General features: G+C 49.7%; 8 protein-coding genes across 8 annotated transcripts; 4 read left to right on the plus strand and 4 right to left on the minus strand.

The window, feature by feature from the left end:
• Nucleotides 1-159: 159 nt before the first annotated feature.
• Nucleotides 160-2,792, minus strand: N7455_012338 (SLM1 family PH domain-containing protein; the record flags this gene model as incomplete). The annotated part of the gene is made up of 4 exons (XM_040952760.2): nucleotides 160-1,276; nucleotides 1,329-1,666; nucleotides 1,720-2,207; nucleotides 2,267-2,792. 4 exons carry the CDS (start codon nucleotides 2,790-2,792, stop codon nucleotides 160-162), a joined length of 2,469 nt encoding a protein of 822 aa, XP_040816922.2.
• Nucleotides 2,793-4,321: 1,529 nt separating this feature from the next.
• Nucleotides 4,322-4,808, plus strand: N7455_012339 (uncharacterized protein; the record flags this gene model as incomplete). Its single annotated transcript, XM_065606866.1, has 2 exons — nucleotides 4,322-4,444; nucleotides 4,611-4,808. The coding sequence occupies 2 exons, from the start codon at nucleotides 4,322-4,324 to the stop codon at nucleotides 4,806-4,808; spliced, it is 321 nt and encodes a 106-aa protein (XP_065460032.1).
• A 756-nt stretch (nucleotides 4,809-5,564) lies between these two features.
• Nucleotides 5,565-5,780, minus strand: N7455_012340 (uncharacterized protein; the record flags this gene model as incomplete). The annotated part of the gene is made up of 1 exon (XM_065606867.1): nucleotides 5,565-5,780. One exon carries the CDS (start codon nucleotides 5,778-5,780, stop codon nucleotides 5,565-5,567), a length of 216 nt encoding a protein of 71 aa, XP_065460033.1.
• Nucleotides 5,781-6,743: 963 nt separating this feature from the next.
• N7455_012341 (Tim17/Tim22/Tim23/Pmp24 family protein) lies at nucleotides 6,744-7,680 on the minus strand. The gene is made up of 4 exons (XM_040952553.2): nucleotides 7,476-7,680; nucleotides 7,298-7,417; nucleotides 7,038-7,232; nucleotides 6,744-6,983 (listed from the first exon to the last, which is right to left on the minus strand). Exons 1-4 carry the CDS (start codon nucleotides 7,657-7,659, stop codon nucleotides 6,889-6,891), a joined length of 594 nt encoding a protein of 197 aa, XP_040816701.1. The 5' UTR covers nucleotides 7,660-7,680; the 3' UTR covers nucleotides 6,744-6,888.
• A 465-nt stretch (nucleotides 7,681-8,145) lies between these two features.
• N7455_012342 (ubiquitin-specific protease UBP2) lies at nucleotides 8,146-12,696 on the plus strand (the record flags this gene model as incomplete). The annotated part of the gene is made up of 12 exons (XM_040952880.2): nucleotides 8,146-8,167; nucleotides 8,246-9,003; nucleotides 9,080-9,287; nucleotides 9,341-9,386; nucleotides 9,443-9,837; nucleotides 9,896-9,984; nucleotides 10,045-10,582; nucleotides 10,642-11,293; nucleotides 11,346-11,766; nucleotides 11,830-12,019; nucleotides 12,077-12,523; nucleotides 12,608-12,696. 12 exons carry the CDS (start codon nucleotides 8,146-8,148, stop codon nucleotides 12,694-12,696), a joined length of 3,855 nt encoding a protein of 1,284 aa, XP_040816850.2.
• A 711-nt stretch (nucleotides 12,697-13,407) lies between these two features.
• On the plus strand, nucleotides 13,408-15,099 carry N7455_012343 (3-oxoacid CoA-transferase; the record flags this gene model as incomplete). Its single annotated transcript, XM_040952717.2, has 3 exons — nucleotides 13,408-13,470; nucleotides 13,550-14,729; nucleotides 14,786-15,099. The coding sequence occupies 3 exons, from the start codon at nucleotides 13,408-13,410 to the stop codon at nucleotides 15,097-15,099; spliced, it is 1,557 nt and encodes a 518-aa protein (XP_040816677.1).
• Nucleotides 15,100-15,430: 331 nt separating this feature from the next.
• Nucleotides 15,431-15,888, minus strand: N7455_012344 (ubiquinol-cytochrome c reductase complex assembly factor 2; the record flags this gene model as incomplete). The annotated part of the gene is made up of 2 exons (XM_040952713.2): nucleotides 15,431-15,775; nucleotides 15,874-15,888. The coding sequence occupies 2 exons, from the start codon at nucleotides 15,886-15,888 to the stop codon at nucleotides 15,431-15,433; spliced, it is 360 nt and encodes a 119-aa protein (XP_040816862.2).
• Nucleotides 15,889-16,152: 264 nt separating this feature from the next.
• On the plus strand, nucleotides 16,153-17,391 carry N7455_012345 (metal homeostatis BSD2 family protein; the record flags this gene model as incomplete). The annotated part of the gene is made up of 3 exons (XM_040952484.2): nucleotides 16,153-16,176; nucleotides 16,263-16,748; nucleotides 16,813-17,391. The coding sequence occupies 3 exons, from the start codon at nucleotides 16,153-16,155 to the stop codon at nucleotides 17,389-17,391; spliced, it is 1,089 nt and encodes a 362-aa protein (XP_040816951.2).
• Between the last annotated feature and the right edge of the window lie 164 nt (nucleotides 17,392-17,555).

A 17,555-nucleotide genomic window follows, 5' to 3' on the forward strand; every position in this document is an offset into this window, starting at 1 on the left:
ACGAGAGGATCAAAACGCCTTGAATGGACAAGAGCGAATTGTATAAGAGGCAAGGAGTGGTACATGTACAGACGAGAATATTGAAGAAAATAAGAAAATATGGGGTAAGAGAGAGATGAAAAGACACATGTGGGGATAAAGATAGAGAGGGTGAAGCACCTATGCTGCCACATGGGTGCGAGGATAACGGCCTGGCATCTTCATATCCAGCGCGACACTGTTGTCTGTATTCGAACGTAGCAAAGTGGGTGGAATCTTGGCTGCACCGTCTGATTCAGGGTCTTGATTGATAGAACCATTCTCAAGGCCAAGAGTCTGGATTTTAGGGAGCTCGGGCTCCTGATCATCTACCGAGGTAGGATTGGTATGGTTTGTAAACTCTGTCGCGTTGGTGTTAGTAGGCGCTGTAGAGACGCTCTCCCGACGATAAGTCTGGGCAGGAGCCGAGTGATCGCGACGATCAGCAACACCGACACCCGAGATGGCAGCAAGGGAAGCCTGGTCTCCATCAGATCGGATCTCGCGGTCATCCGGGGTCGGGTTTTCCAGTTGCTGGCTCTGCCTCTGCTTCGCCACTATCACGGACGGTCCGATCCAGTCACCGTAGTAGCTATCGTGCTGGGTAACTTTAGGCCGAGACCTTTCATTGGTCTCCTCGTTGGCCCGGTAGTTTTGGTAGGAACTGTCTCCTTCACGGCTACCTACTGGTCGGAGGCTGTCATCAAATGCACTAGACCCAGCAGGGTACGATCCACCAGCTCCTAGCATATCTCTGCCGGCGGAGCTGTCTCCGCTGGAAGGTGACAAGGGCGCCTGGAGGTTCCGGTCAAGTTGTACGTCGCTGGGAAACGCGCCTCCAGCTTGGCGAGACGACGTGGGCCGGTCTTGGGTCATGACCGCAGAGCCTGCGGAGTATGGAGTGCGATCGGCTTCATCGTCCTCCATCACCTCGTTGTGCATCGACCTGCCACTCACGCTGCGGACGTGCTGCCGGACGAAGGCGTTTCGTGCTTCTCCTGTCATGCTGCTCAGGCCATCGATATCTTCATACCAGGACATCATGGTCTCGTGAGATTCGGCACGGAAGACCCACGAGTGGCCCCGATGCATTGCACCAGTTTGCCGACCCTTCAGCATAAACTTGTGGGAGCTCGAATCTTCCTGTGAGTGGGAGCCGAGTTTCTGCTCTGGTAGGTAAAGCGACATGACGGGTGTCTGCCATGCCACACGATCCGCCGACTTGAACTCGTGGAGATGCGTTGGCGACAAAACATACCTGGACTTGATAAGACAAAAGCTTCAAACCGCATGGGGAAAGGGGGACTCACCAGCCAGGAGTATAACTCTTGAGATACTTGCTCTTGCGCTCCAACATTCCAGCCCTGACTTCGGCAGCTGCTGGGTGACCCTTACCAGGGTAGGTGATACTCTCCACATCCCGGAGAGGAACCCGAGGATCGACCAGCTCTTCTGTGTTGGCAACGAACTGGTTCCACTCGTGATCCTGGGGCATGGATATCGGACCCGCCTGGAGCTTCTCAACAGTGTCGAGAGCTTCAGTGGCTTCGCGTCGGAGGATACTAGCGTAGGCATTGTATGCTTTCTGGATCTCGCTCACGACAATTCCCTCCAGTTCACGACCAGAGTTCTCCAGGTTCAAGAATGCCTATAAAAGAAATATTAGACAGGCAAATACTACAAGGGAAAGTTATCACAAACCCGATGCAAGTAGTTTTCCTCCTCGATCTGCTTCTCGACCTGCTTCTCCACGTTCAGGCGCAGGATGAAAGGATCACCTTTGCCCGATGTAGCTGAGGCATCGGTATCGACGAGCCCAAGAGCTTCGTGCAAGTTGCGTACGGATCTGCGCGTGCCGTCAATCTCCTTGTCGACGGTATTCTTGAAATCACCCGAAAGACTCTTGATCTCCTTGGTCTTCTTCTGGAGATCGCTGCGGAGACCGGTCAATTGGCTGATCACCTCGACCTCTACCTCGACAGCTTTATTGGCCTCGTTATAGCCCTGTCGGTGGAAGTTTTGAAGGATCTCCGTCGCATCGGCCAGACCACCCGCCTGAAGCAAACCCGGCGGAAGGGTCTGGTTATTCACGACACTCGAGGCGGACATGAAAAGCTTCGCTCTCGTCTCGTATGATTTCTGCACCTCCTTAAAAAAGAGAATCAAGTCTTTCAGAAGCTTGCGCCAAGCTATAAAACAATAGTCAGCAAAATATTCATAACCCGCGCATTGACATAGTAAAGCCCACCTCCAAACCGATTTGCCAGCACCTCGGTCGGGTTACCGTTGGTAGGAATCGGAGTGACGAAAGCACTATTGAGATCGTCCGAGCCATCGGTGCCATACTTTTCGCGGTCACCCAAGCTCAAACTCCTCACACTTCCCGCGCGCATGCTTCTCCGGCTCCCATTGCGCCGCAGGCTCCCCTTCTTGCTCAGCGAAGCCTTTTTCCGCAAGGTACTTGAACGGGATGGGGTCGTGGAGCGCACGTGCGACATGGTGGAGGCAGACCGCTGCACTCCAGCTGGGCTGTCAAATACCGAGCTGCGGTGACTGGCGGTATCGAAATCCTCCTTGAAACGGGGGTTGTGGGGAACCTGCGGCGGTTCGAGGGCGCCGGAGCCGTAGTGGTGTGCTGAGGTGCCGGCGAAGGAATTCGGTCGCGACAGGGTAGAGCGCGGGCCGTACCCGCGACTCAAAGCCCCCGGATCGTTGGGGTGCGGGATCATGTATGCATCCTGTGAGGGCGTCTGTGGCCGCGCGGCCATCGCCATATCTGCGGGAACGTGGGTTTTATGGTTTATGCAGCTTTTCGGAGGATAAGAATCGAAGCAGAAGATCGGAATTTAATCGAAGGTTGAAAGTAAAAAATTTAAAAGGGAAAAGGAAAAAAGGCGAGAATCGGGGATAATAGCTCCAGAGTTCACCTAAAGTGGCGTCTTTTTTGGTTACCTGGCGAACGGAGCAAATTGTATGCGGGGGAGGTACAGAAGCATAAGAGTTGCCCCACTCAGTTTAACAAAAAAAAAAAAGGAGAAGATCAGAAGGGATTGGGCTACCGATATAGGGCAGAGGGGAATTAAAGGGAAAGGAATTTCTGACGATGACGTCTACGAGATGCGAGATGGTGACGACCTTGGAAGAAGGGCTTTCGGGACGTCCGGGAGAAAGAGAGGGGGAAAAAAGCCATTTGACTTCTTATTATCTATATCTTCATGGTTGACGTACTGGATCGGAATTTAAAGCCGTCTGAAGTATTCCATATCCCATATTTTATTCATTCTGGTTCAAACTATACATAGTAACATACAGAAGGCAGTAACTAGTACGGAGTAATAAGGGCTCTTATCATTTATACGGTTGCCTGTAAAGAAAGTGGCTGAGGGACTCCGCCCCTAAATAAGAGAACAAAACTAAAGAATAAGATTATTATTGGGATCGGATGAACTTGATCCACTTGATCTGTGGCTCATACAAGAAAAAATAAAAAAGGGGAGAAATGATAGGTACACTTACCCCCCTGATCATCTAGTGATGAACAGTGCATGACGTCGGCATCTGGGGAGGGCTGATCAAAGGAACTTGGCACTTCCAAGGTTGGTCCCTCTTCTACTTACATGTATGTGAGGTACACGTTCTCCTCGGCTCATTCGGAATACTACATCTTTATCTGGTTCCGCTCATGCGTACCATATTTCCTCTGGGTACAAATACTATAAGTATCAGCTGTGATTGTAAGTGAATTTCACTCCCGAGGTCCAGGGCTCTCCATCCACGTGATATGCCAATATATCAAGTGCTAAACAACTTGGCTGCCCTTTTAGGAAAGCCAAGGCATCAAGGTCTTGAGATAGGAGTCTTTCTTGAGCCAGCAACTGAGGTTCTCTATTCCATATCATTGAGCAACTTCTCGATGTGTTGCTTTTTTGGGACTTATTGCAACAAGTCGGAATTACCGTCGAGTTCTTCGTCAGAACTTTCTAGGTCGGCCGCTCATGTGAGGAATATAAAGTACCGCAGCAAGAGAGGCTGGAGTAAACTAGATCTTTTTGCGAATCTGTTTTACAGTGACCAATTGGATCATATCGCTAGGCCATACACATTATAGGGTTACTTATAGCAGTACTACTGCTAGAGTAGTTAGGTATAGCCCAATAAATTATAAACCATAGTTTATTCTAGATTAGAAAGAACTTATAAAATAGACCAAAAAGTATATACGTTCGCAATATACAAAAACGTCTCTCCTCCTTGGAATAGACGGCCATTTAGTAGAAGACAAAATGGTAGGACTACTCCGTACATGTTGTTCATACACAGACAAAAACATAGTCGCGCCCGGGATCGAACCGGGAACCTTCTCGGACCGTGTTGTGAGCGAGACGCCATGACCATTAGGCCACGCGACTTGATTATTAATATTTCCGTTTTCAAACGACTCACTAGCCTAGCTCTTTAATCATATCTAGAGTTTTACTACACCATATTGATTATTCTATACTATAAGTTAGTAAGTATCCGTCCTGACCATACTTTTACCTTCCTAGTAAGATGGCATAGGAAGTTTAACACTAAAAATAGGATAATAAAAGGATGTGTTTATCACCCCTCATAATGCCAAAGAAGTGCTGAAAGTCTCATATCAAGTCGCGTGGCCTAATGGTCATGGCGTCTCGCTCACAACACGGTCCGAGAAGGTTCCCGGTTCGATCCCGGGCGCGACTATGTTTTTGTCTCTATACGGTCAAACCCCCTTAATCTACTCCGTACTCTGCTTTTTATTTTCGTAAACCTCGGTCTTTTCAAATATTTTCGCTCCCAGTCGATTTGCCATAGTTAAAACCTAACTCGGAGACTACCTAATTGCGCTTAATAGACCTCGGGTTTTAGAAACTTTCCTGTGGTTTTAGGCTGACTGTCCACGTGAACTATAATTCTGTTAGTTTCCAAGGTTGGCTTAACCTTATCTTCCACCTTTATAGTCCGGATTGCCGGTAACCTCAGGCCTACAAAGGCAAAGTCGGATAAATCCTTTGAGGTCACTATGTGAATGGTGTAGTCTAGCCTACCCTTTCGTACTAATGTCTTCTATCTTCCTATGAGTATTATGAGAGAACGCTCTCTTGGTCCTTTTGTGGTCATATTCCCAGTAGTAACCGTCTACAACATACAATTTCTAATCTATAATCTAACACGAGAAAGCCTGGAAATAAGCCCTGGGGTTTCCTTCGGGACCTGTCTCACTGATATAGCCATTCATATCGAAAAAGATTAATAATCAAGTCGCGTGGCCTAATGGTCATGGCGTCTCGCTCACAATACGGTCCGAGAAGGTTCCCGGTTCGATCCCGGGCGCGACTATATTTTTGGTCAGATCTAGTTGCTAGTTGTTGTCCAGGAGTGTGTACTTTTTTACATCTGTTCCAAATCTACTGGTCTATAGATAGAGTGGTTAACGTTTAGCATGAGCCCACCTGTAATCAAGCCCGACAGCCCTACGGGTGGCATTGATAGAATATGTGAGTAGTCCATTCCTGCCTGTACCTCTATTTCGTCTGCTTTCCTTTCTGTCCGAGTAGTTTTTGGACCTCAATGAAGCATACAACTCCGGTGGCAATACCAAGACCCTTCTTGCAATAGATATCTTGTCTTCGGGAATATCCGGTGATGTTCAACCCTGGAACATCACGGAACGCCTTCCACAATTTGCTGGGCTTGCAGCTGTAAGTTGTTGGCCACTTAGAATTGGTTAGTTTCCACATGGTCGTGGTGTTGCACGATTCGCATTTCATCTCTGGTATGAGAAATCTCGGTACCTGGTGGCTAGTCCATAGAGATGGTACTGTTTGGCCTCACGACGGATTCTGCCCTTAGTACCTTTGGATGCCACTTTACGGAATCGGAATAGCCTCAAAGCGCGCTTGGGTGAAGAAAGAAACAGTGATTCCACTGATCAAGTGCCCGTTTCAAGTTCATCCCGGGAAGGCATTGGGCACCTGTCAAATTTGAGGCCGTCTTGGGCCCGTAGAAACTCCACTAAAGGTTAGGGTAAGTCGTCGAAGTCATAGCATTCCGACTTTGTCTCTTGGTGGTAAGAAGTGGGCACCTTTTGGAACTGGCGGATGTTATGGAGGTTGATTTCTGATGGCCGAATGGCTGCATTGATTGAAGAAGCGAAACCTAAGCCCAATTGCCCTAATTCACACCAGTATTCTGCTATTTCCTACAGGAGGAATTTCCTCGGCTTCACCTAGTAAGTATGAGTATTTAAAATGTTGTTAGGGATTATTCATACCAAGGTTTCATCATCGGTTTCACACCTGAGACGAGGAATATCAAAAGTTTGGCCAGATGTTGGCAATGTCGTAAGCTCGAACACCCGAAGAGCTGCTGGTAAATCTTTGGCGGCAGTGTTATCGTCATCTTTTCTACATAAAAAATCCAGGATTTATCGTGATTGTATAGTACTAACCTGGGAAGCATCTCGAACTCTTCCACTCGTTTGATATACGTGCGCTGTCATTGGCTCCCGGGTGGTCCGGGGATATCCCCTCATTTTGGAGTATGGTTGAACACCAGAGTGGTACATGCCTGCTTCAACACTAATTGATGTTGAGCTCCATGCGATGGTTCTACAGATCTTGAAGTTTATATTTAATCAAGTGCCATAGACTACCATGTAGGTGTCCACAGCCCAGTCTACCTAGGAGAATCCTGTGTTGGTCCAAACTTGAAATGTGTATTGTTTTGAATTTCCTAGAGACTAAAGAAAACCAAATCGGATGGGCGTGTCCATACGATAGGCAGCGTGATATGGGGGATAATTTACACAAAGCAATGGGAAGAGGCGGATTTGAGAAGAATGCAGGCTTATGATGCAGGAACTGGGGATGTGGGAACCTCAATGCCGTAAGCCTCCTTGATACGCTCCCGGCGTCTCTCTTCGTAGCCAGGGCCGTAGATACCTAGTAAAATTAGTACTGGTAGATAATATCGCTACCCGGATAAGAAGCACGTACCACGTCCTTCACCCAATTCCGAGATGGTCTGCTCTCCGGGAGTCTGGAATGCCTTGCGCAATGCCGTCCGGCGGTCGAACTCATCCACCGATGTGTCCTTCTGGTATCCGAACAGGGAGCCACCGGTGTACTCGAAGGCGGTCATAGCGGTTGACAGAGCGACACCATATCCGAGCACAGCGGGGAGTGTGCGAACTGAGGTAACCCGGATTATTAGCTCCAAATAAATAACCATGGACTCAATTAAATTAAGAACTCACCTCGGAGACCGAGAATGGCACCTGAGAAGAAGCCACCGAGAGCGATGTTGTAGTGGTCCTCCTTCTCGCGCAGGTTGGCGGAAGCGCTCTTGATGAACTCATAGGTACCACCCATGGCCGCTGTAACATGTCCAGTTTAGCAATTGATCAATCAATTTATATGTAAAGAAGCCCATACCAAAGGTAGTAATGATACCACCGCCACGGACGAAGACGCCCAGAGTTCCGACGTTCTGTTTGGTGAGCGTGTTCTGCACAGCGGCTGCGAAGAGACCGACGCTTCCGGTAAGCGCGGTGGCCTTCATGGCTGCCGAAATGGCATCCTTAGGGTGATAGCTGTGGTCTTCGTCGTGGTGCGCCATGATGTGTGGGATAGCAGGGATGGACTGCTTGCGGTATAGGATGTAGTTGGCGATAGGATTTTGGAGCCAGCTTTCTGCCCTACCTGACCGCCAACGCCCGCCATTCCAACGGAGCTCTAGTTACATGATTAGGACAATGCTTCTTTCTTGTCGAACCCTTTGATTCATTTGTTTTCATCAAGAACCCTCTGAGATTCTACTTGCTGCTTGCTAAAAGTGAATCTTGATCTCAAACCCGTCCATTTTGTGGAGAGAGTTCTAGAAGCTTGCCACTGCTTGCTGCCAAGTGCAGTGGGCTCCCCGCTGTCTCTCCGCATACAGTGACGATTTCATCATTTGACAACATTATCATCACAGCTGAGCTGTTACATTGCGCACTTTTGTGAGCTTCGATGAGAATCAAACCTTTAGGAGAATCAACTCTCCCATAGAATTAAGACGACTATCCAACCCGTGTGAGGCCTTCAGGCCCGAACACCGTACTTCATGGCGTCTGTACAGAGGGCCGGTAAGGCAACAGCCTGGATCAGCAATTTTGGAATATAACCTGAGCAAATACTTACAAATTTTTCTATCAACCATATAGGAAAGACTGCGCCGCGTCTCATTCAAGATGTCCAGCTGTATGACCCAGCACACGACCCAGACACAGGCCGTAATCTCCTCTCGGAAACTCCGCCCATTTACCCAGAAGGCTACACCGGCCCACCTGCATTCATATCACCGGAAGCATGTCGGCACCAATATGCCTTGAAAGAAGACCAAACATTCATGTCAGAGCCAGAGCACCGGAGAAGGCCAGGCACATCATCCAAGGTGTCAGCCATATGCACAAAGTGCCGTTATCATCTTCAAGTGGTGGTTAACTACACCAGTCACATGAGCATACTTGGTCAGAACCAGGGGAAACACTTGCACCATTTGGTCTACCAATCAGGACGGCAGAAGAATGGCCTTGCGTTGCCCGAAGAAACTCCCAAAGGGCAGATTGCGGAGACGTACCACTACCAATGTTCATACGTCTCATGTTCGGCCATGGTGTCTTTGCGGATTCTTTCACCGATTTTGAGCCCGGAATTCATCCGCTTGATGACCGATAAAGAGTTGTTACGGAAACGAGCTGAAGAGGCCACGGCAGCGTATCCTGAGTCCATGGAAGGCATGGGTGATCCACAGCCGATCAATGTATTGGATAATCTACGCCTGTACATTACCAACGCCCTACGAAATCCACAACGCAGCAAGCCCATCTCCTCTGTCAATAAGAGGTTCATGCATTCTTTCGGCGTGGAAGGTGCTGCTTGTAAAGAATTACTTGAATTTCTAGAGTTCATGTACAATAAGGTTCGTAATAATGATATGTTTTCCCAACTCGTCCGCTGGTCTCGTTTTGTCTTGTGTCGCTGACGAATCGACGCAGGAGACCGGGGCATGGCACCCGCCTAAACCGACCTCTAACGCCGAGAAACCGTACCAAGACACGACACGTCTCTTTCTTGACGACTTGCTGCATGAGCTGCTTGTCCTGGTACATCTCAGATCGGTCTCAGAAAGAAAAGGATTCCAGATTCCCGATCTTTCTTCGTCTGCCATCCCCGTTATTTCCTGCGCTCTAGAAGCGCAAGACTGTGAGTATATTGTAGCCCTTGACCCTGGGAAATTCGACTAATATCAGGTCCAGACCCGACAGCTATGCGTTACAATGAATTTGAGATGGCTCATGCCCCGTCAGTACACCTTATCTTCGAATTAACGGAACTGGATCTGACACATGTTACTTTAGTTTCTATGAAGACCTGGGAGTGATGGAGGATATGTCCTCAACGGCTGTGGTCGAAGCATACAACCGACAAGTCTTAGCTGATCCTGGTAGGACCCCGATGTACTTGTCTGCTCTCAAGGCTATCGGCTGTCTGCGGGGTGAACAAGACAAGGTAGTCATTGACATAGCTGTCCAGACAGCTTATGAACAAGGGAAGTACGCCGTTGAGGACATTGTCGGCGCATATCAATACTTCCATCTTCATTTCGATGATCCAAACCTCACTGAGGATAGCATCATTGGCAAATTCTATGCCTTCCTCAGCTCTACGGCCCAGGATACCGAGGCGCGTCAACAGTTGTGGCGGATTGGTGACTCCAGGGGAAGTGCGCGCATCAAGGCGGCATCAGAAGACCGTGCGTTGATCCAGTCATGTTGTCTCGAAATTCGAGTGCGTGCTAATTTTGACAACAGGTGTTTCTACTGTCGAACAAGCGAATGTCTTCTTGGGGGTCGAGGATCAGACCCCGGATGATTTTGTCATGACTATGTACACCGCAAAGGTGTGTTTTCCAGTTGCTTTATTTGTGGGTTGGACGCGAGCTAACTATGTTATGAACTAGGTCAACGACAATCCACTTACCCAAGAACTTGCGAAACGCGCCGTGGCACTTATTGCCGAGTCTCGCAAATCGGTCGCATTGGAACATTTCATCAATACTGGAGAGATGATTGCCGGGGAAATGGACATCGGTGATGCCTATCGTCTACTCCAAATCCCTGATCGAACTGTCGACGATGGGGCAATCATAGCCGCATATACAATCTGCATCGATGAAAACCCAGGGGATGCCGAGAGATACAACCAGGCCCTAACAATTATTGCCAAAGAACTGGACAGCTCTACGTTGAGGAATATGGCAGGTATCTCCAATGAGCCTGATAGAAGCATGCGAGATTGGCCAGTCGGACTTCAAAACATCGGCAATACATGCTATCTCAACAGCCTGTTGCAGTTCTATTTCTCCGTCCGTCCTTTCCGTGAGTTGGTCTTGGATTTCGAACGCTTCCAAATGGATCTTGATGACGAGGAACACCTCGCAAAGAAACAAGTGGGCTCGCGAAAGGTGACAAAGAAGGAGGTCGAGCGATCTCAGCGATGTAAGTTACTTTGCCGAAGCCAATGGCTATGTCTCTTGAACTGACCCTTTCCTTTGCAGTCCTCAGTGAGCTCCGAATTTTGTTCCGTAGCATGATCACATCATCCCAAACCTCAGTTACTCCCGGTCAGGAACTTGCTCGGTTGACCCTGATTAGCCCAAGCAACGAGGCGGCAATACGTCGTCGATCAACAATCACTGCCACTAGGCCCGAGATGCTTGGTGACATCGAAGGTGTTCCTGTTTTGGGTCCCCTTGGGCCCCCACAGCCCCTTCTTGGGGGTCGGATGGAGCCGGCTCCATCTTCTAGCCAAGCTGACCCCGTACCTATTCAAAATTCGACCGCCAGCGATAATGGCAGCGATGCAACGTTGGTCTCGGATGATAGCATGAACGATGCACCTGGACTTTTTATTGAGGATAAGGAGAACAACCCCCCTGACTTGGACCAACTGTCGGATCAAGCAGAGCCAGGATCTCCCCAGGACATGAATATCGACACAGACGACATTGTATCGGCCAACCTACCACCGCCTGTACCTCCTCGCAACGTCCCGCAAGTTGATCGGGAAAAGCAATTGAAGGAGGAGGTAGAAATCGGTGCCCAGCAGGATGTGACAGAAGTCATCAACAATGTTCTGTTCCAGAGCCAGTGCGCCATCAAGCCTCGAGGCATTGACAGTGACGGTGAACAGCTTGACCAGATCAAAGAGTAAGTTATGAAACATCGTCCACTACATTATTTGTGCTAACATTCTCCTCAGCTTGTTCTACGGCCAGACCCGCTCTTACATCTCCACCGAGAAGGGCACACGTTCGAAGGACGAAAGGTGGTGTGATATCAAGGTTGATGTTGCTCATGGATCTCGAAACATCTACGATGCCATTGATGGGGCATTCGATATCCAAAAGATCAGTGTGGACAACTCGGTGGCCGAGCAATTCGCATCCGTCAGCCAGCTTCCCCCTGTTCTCCAGATCCAAGTGCAACGGGTTCAGTTTGATCCTGTGAAGAAATGCTCGTTCAAATCTACAAACCATCTCGAGTTGCTTGAAACCATCTACATGGATCGATACATGGACACCAAGAATCCGGACGTTGTGGATCGACGAAATCAATGTTGGGAGTGGAAGGCGTCTCTGAAGAGGCTCGAGGCTCGCCGAGAAGAGCTTCTCAGGACAAAGGTAGCGAATATTCTCAGTCAATGTGCCCCAGGTTTATATAGCTAACCTTTCTCTTTTCTGCAGGAGAGTGCCAGCGTCGACATGGCAACATTGTTCCGTAAAGTCAAAACCGCGTTACAGGATTTGAACTCCATTGAAAACGACATCGAGACCGGAGCCGAGGTCGCATCCGATTCCATGAACCCTGTGGCTAGTACTGAGTTACTGGGCGAACTCGAGTCCCTTGCCCATAAGGCAGAGACCGACCTGCAAGGTAAGAGTTCAGCGTCGCAGGCTCACTTGAAACAGACATGTTGACTTTTTTTTATAGCTGTTGATCAAGAAATCAAGGATACGCAGACCATGATTTCCAGCCAATTTGCCGATTTCAACAACCTCCCATATCGACTGTACGCCGTTTTTGTGCATCATGGGTCGGTCTCATTCGGCCATTACTACATCTACATTTTCGACTTTGACAAGAACATATGGCGCAAATACAATGACGAGTATGTCACCGAGGTCCAGAACATGGATGAGATCTTCAAGAACGACTCGACCGGCAACCCTCCGACCCCGTATTTCCTTGTCTATGTCAACGATGGCATGAAAGACCGTCTGGCAAACCCGGTCTGCCGTGAGGTATCCGACATGTCCGACTTTCCCGGTCTAGAACAAGCCACAACCATGGAGGGTGTTGAGCCCACCAGCCCTGCGCCGGACGTGAATATGGAACCTCCATCTTACGAGGAAGCGTCGGTCATCAATGGAACTCCAGGTACGGGAAACACAAAAGTCCAAGGCGGAGACCACCACATGGCCCCGTCCTCGTCCTGCGACTGACTTGGAGCATTACTGGTAGATTCCAATACCACGCCCGTCGATGCGGAAGCTGTCAACCCTCTCAAACGCAAGAGTGTTGATGAAGTGAAACCAACCCGTCCGAGTTAATTTCTTACACTGTGTGGCACCCACTGGGCAGCATGATAACATGATTGCATGATTTCTCGATTTCTCGATTCTCTTATGTCTGCACGTGGATATTACTGCATTGCGAGGTGTGAAATGTTTTTTGTTATCCAGCATGTACATACGCTGAAGATACCATGGAGTACTTGTAGAGTTAAGGTAGTTACAATTGATCTTCTCTCCTATGTTTCACCTTGAAGCTTGCTCATCTCCAATTTACCCCGGATAAACATATCAGGTGACTGTAGGATGACTCAGCACTTCCGATTTCCCACTTGGGCCAGCCGCGGGAATCGGATGCGGATCGGCTGTGAATTTCGGCAGCGGCAAGAAGAGAAGTTAATCTGCCTAAGAGGGGATTTTGAAGGTAATAAGTAGCCAAAAAAGAATGGGATGTATGTAGAATTTGACAGTACTTGGTCTAGTATCTTTCTAATAGTTAATTACCAAGTTCAGGGGCTCTGGGGTTAAAAGTATTGAGATCAGGGCAATTGTAGTAGGCGGGAGAGAGCCGGGAATCCACATTTCCGGGGAAACGAATATCACTCGGGAATGATTCCGCTCTCACTGCCGTGCGGGAATATAAGAAGTGGCTATTGCCGCTGCCACGGGTGTTTGGTCTTTTAATAAGTTGCTGTGCACTTGGGATTTTTTAATATTAACATCCAATCTCTCATTTGGAAGTCATTAGCTATGCCTTCTCAAGTGGCAACATGTCTGCGCCTCGCGCGTCAGTTCTCGGCCAATCCAGCCCAGGTAAGTAATTTACCCATAGCTCATATCGACCATATCGCTTTTTGAGTCGCGAAGACTGACATGTCATGCCTTTTACCAGCACCAACGTTTCATGGCCCGCGCATTCTCCAGCAGTGTCCGCCGAAGTGAGATCAACAAGGTTTACCCTTCCGCCGAAGTAGCAGTCAAGGACATGAAGTCTAACTCGACTCTGCTTGCCGGTGGATTCGGGTTGTCTGGTGTACCTGACTCACTGATCAACGCCGTCCTGGCGAACCCCTCAATCACTGGCCTGACCGTGGCCAGTAACAACGCCGGTGTGGACGGAGCTGGTCTCGGTCTGCTCCTCAAGTCCAAGCAGATCAAGAAGATGATTGCTTCTTACGTCGGCGAGAACAAGACCTTCGAGCGCATGTACCTCACTGGTGAGATTGACTTGGAGCTCACTCCCCAGGGAACTCTCGCTGAGCGGTGCCGTTCCGGCGGTGCGGGAATCCCCGCGTTCTACACACCCGCCGCCTTCGGTACCGTGGTGCAGACCGGCGCGGTGCCCCTGCGACACAATGCCGATGGCACAGTCGCAAAGTTCAGTGAGCCGCGTGACACCAAGGTGTTCGATGGCAAGAGCTACGTCATGGAGGAGTCGATCAAGGGTGACTACGCTTTCGTCAAGGCCTGGAAGGCCGACAAGCTTGGTAACTGCCAGTTCCGCTACGCAGCTGCCAACTTCAACGGTGCCATGGGCCGTAACGCCAAGATGACCATCGTCGAGGCTGAGCACATTGTCGAGCCCGGCGAGATCGATCCCGCTGCCGTCCACCTCCCCGGTATCTACGTCAAGCGTGTTATCCAGAGCACCACCCCGAAGCAGATCGAGAAGTTCACCTTCGCCAAGGAGGAGGGCGCTGACACCTCTGCTCTCGGTAAGGGTGATACCGCCAACAAGCGCGAGCGTATCGTCCGCCGTGCCGCCAAGGAGTTCAAGAACGGCATGTACGCCAACCTCGGTATTGGTATGCCCATGCTTGCTCCTAGCTTCGTCGACCCCTCCGTCGAGGTGACCCTGCAGTCTGAGAACGGTATTCTCGGTCTCGGCCCTTACCCCAAGCAGGGTGAGGAGGACGCCGATCTTATCAACGCCGGCAAGGAGACTGTCACTCTCAAGCCCGGTGCCAGCTGCTTCGGTAGCGACGAGTCCTTTGGCATGATCCGCTCCGGCCGTATCGACCTGACCATCCTCGGTGCTATGCAGGTCAGTGCCAAGGGTGACTTGGCCAACTGTACGTTTTTCCCACGCTTCCTCCGTTTTATGCACATAACTAACATTCTCTCGCAGGGATGCTCCCCGGTAAGATCAAGGGCTTCGGCGGTGCCATGGACTTGGTCTCCAACCCATCTGCCACCAAGGTCGTCGTGACCATGGAACACACCGACAAGAAGGGTAACGCCAAGATTGTCAAGAACTGCGAGTTCCCTCTGACTGGCCCCGCCTGTGTCAGCCGTATCATCACCGACCTCTGCGTCTTCGACGTTGACTTCTCCCACGGCCTGACTCTTATTGAGATTGCCGACGGTGTCACTGTCGAGGAGGTCCAGGCTAAGACCGATGCCCCCTTCAATATCGCCGATGACCTGAAGCCTATGCTTTAAATTTGCATGCAAATTCTATGATTCTTCAAGCGTTTTGTATATAGCAATTAGGAGTTAGATTGTTTCAAAATTCATTCCCATGGACATATCCTGATATGCATCAAGAAGAACATTTCTCTGAACAAATCTCGTACATTTTGAGTAGAAAATATAGTAGGTATACAATAAACAAAAAAAAAGAGAGCAAGGTATTGGTACAAGTCATGCAACCCATCAAACAAAAACCCCATAATGCTGACCCAAATCCAGTGAGACAATGATAAATCAAGTTTGCCCCAAGTTTTCCACGTCAAAAAATCAAAAGTCTATACATACAACAAAAACAGAAGCATCACGTCAAGCGGATAATACCGGCCAGCCTCTTTTTTAACCGGCCAAACCAATCGCGGTTCGGCGCCTCCGCAAACTCACGTACGACATTGTCATAGTGGTCTGGGTTACTGGCCGGCCGGCGCAGCTTCTCTGGCATGGGATATTTGCGCGCGTAGCGGTTGTTCAGTAGCGATTCAAGTGCATTCACGGAGGACTCGGAGATTGCTGGGCTGGACTTGTTTGCTGGCTGGAGACGAGACTCAATGTAGGATTGGACGGAGACTGAGGCTGGACGGACTGCATCCGAGGGCCAATGCTTGAGGAGGTGTGTGAGGCGGCTTTGGAGGGAGCGCGGGCTAAGGGTCTGGATAGTTTGTTAGGAGATTGTTTGGGATTGACCGTTGAGGGGGGCTTGTCGATGGTATTGTATGGAATAATTTGACTGTTGGGTGAGATACTCACAGGTGTTTTAGCCATGGTGGACTAGAGATATCACAAGATAACTGTGGTATAGGGGAAGGATCTTCCCTTGAAAGTTGAGGCGAAGACGGGAACAGTCTATTTTTGCCTGGCGCATCAGGCATCATCAGCCACATCCATTCCTGTTGCCTTCTTCATCAACCCCGACATTTTCCCATCCCCTTGTACTCTTGTTATATCATTTTTGCTTTCCAACCTAAGTTGTTTCTGTCTCATTTTCCTTTCTGATTCTATTCAGGGTCGCTTCCCGCTCAGCTCGCCATGAGCTCGCAGCGCTATTCACGGGTACGCAATCCCCCGCTGATCCCCTATCAGAACAAGCCCGCCCCGGATGAGATCCCTCGACAAGACACTGACCACTATATGTATAGGTGAATGCCCAAGATGAAGAGGAAGGACCACATTCCTATCCGCTGAACACGCGACCCGAACACAGCAACTCTTCGCCTTCATCTTTCCGCTCCGGGTCCCGCTCGTCGTCACCATCGTCGAGGCGGCTATTACACAACGATCCACAACATAACGATGACGATCAGACACTGGCCGATGCCTTTGGCGACGAAGACGAGTCCGATGATGATAATGAGCCGGATGATAGACAGCGCTTGATGCGAGCTGACCCCGACTTCCGGGCTCCCCCGGAAAACGGTCATACCGCCACGGCGTCCTCGTCGGAGTCGAGGGTCGATGTACAGGATCCGACTCAACCGGGGCTTCTCAGACGGCCGACTCTTTTACCAAGTTTCACAGCACCGGCTTCTGGAGCAAGTCGGCAGATCGCCTCATCGAATGATGGAGTCTTTGCCAATCTTGCCGCCAAGCCGGAACGGGGCGAGAAGAATGATGATCTTCCTCCTGTAAGTTGATATTCGAGGGTTTTGTGATATACCTGAAAGACTTGTGTACTGATATCTTATTTAGTCATACGAAGAAGCCGCCGCTGATGCGACACCGCCATACTGGGAGACCACGATTGTGGCTCCTGGTATCTCGTCCGACGAGGTCTATGTCGATGGACTACCTGTTGGATCCGTTTTCTCATTTGTCTGGAACGCCATGATTTCAATGTCATTCCAGCTTGTTGGCTTCTTGCTGACCTATCTCCTCCACACCACCCATGCCGCAAAGAACGGCAGCCGAGCGGGTCTCGGTCTTACTCTTGTTCAATACGGCTTCTACATGAAAGGCGGCAGCGACAGTTCGAGCTCCGACCCTGCAAGCTCTGAATATGTTCCTCCACCTGACCCCAACAGCCACAACTTCGACCCTAACTCGGTTAATGAGGGCGGGGGTAGCGGAGGGAGCGGCGCCATATCTGGCATCACCACCAGTGAATGGATCTCATATATTCTCATGATTGTTGGTTGGTTCATTTTGATCCGTGCGGTCAGTGACTTCCTGCGGGCACGACGTCATGAACAGCTTGTGTTGCAGAGTCCGGATCGTGGTCTGGGTGTACCAGTCATTGCGGAAGGTGAACGGTCCGAGACTGTTGTCTAATATCGGGTATACATGGGATTTTCACTCTTTTTCTTTTTTTCGGGGCCTGGACATGGACATGGAAATGTCTGGCGTTGCAGCATGGAGTTTCTTTTTTGTATCGACACCCCCCAGGAGTACTGCCTCCGGATTGCATTCCTTCGGTTTTTCTTTTTTTATCAGAT

This window comes from Penicillium solitum (assembly GCF_028829755.1).
Source record: "Penicillium solitum strain IBT 25940 chromosome Unknown utg000009l_segment0_segment0, whole genome shotgun sequence".
NCBI classification, from domain to species: Eukaryota; Fungi; Ascomycota; class Eurotiomycetes; order Eurotiales; family Aspergillaceae; genus Penicillium; species Penicillium solitum.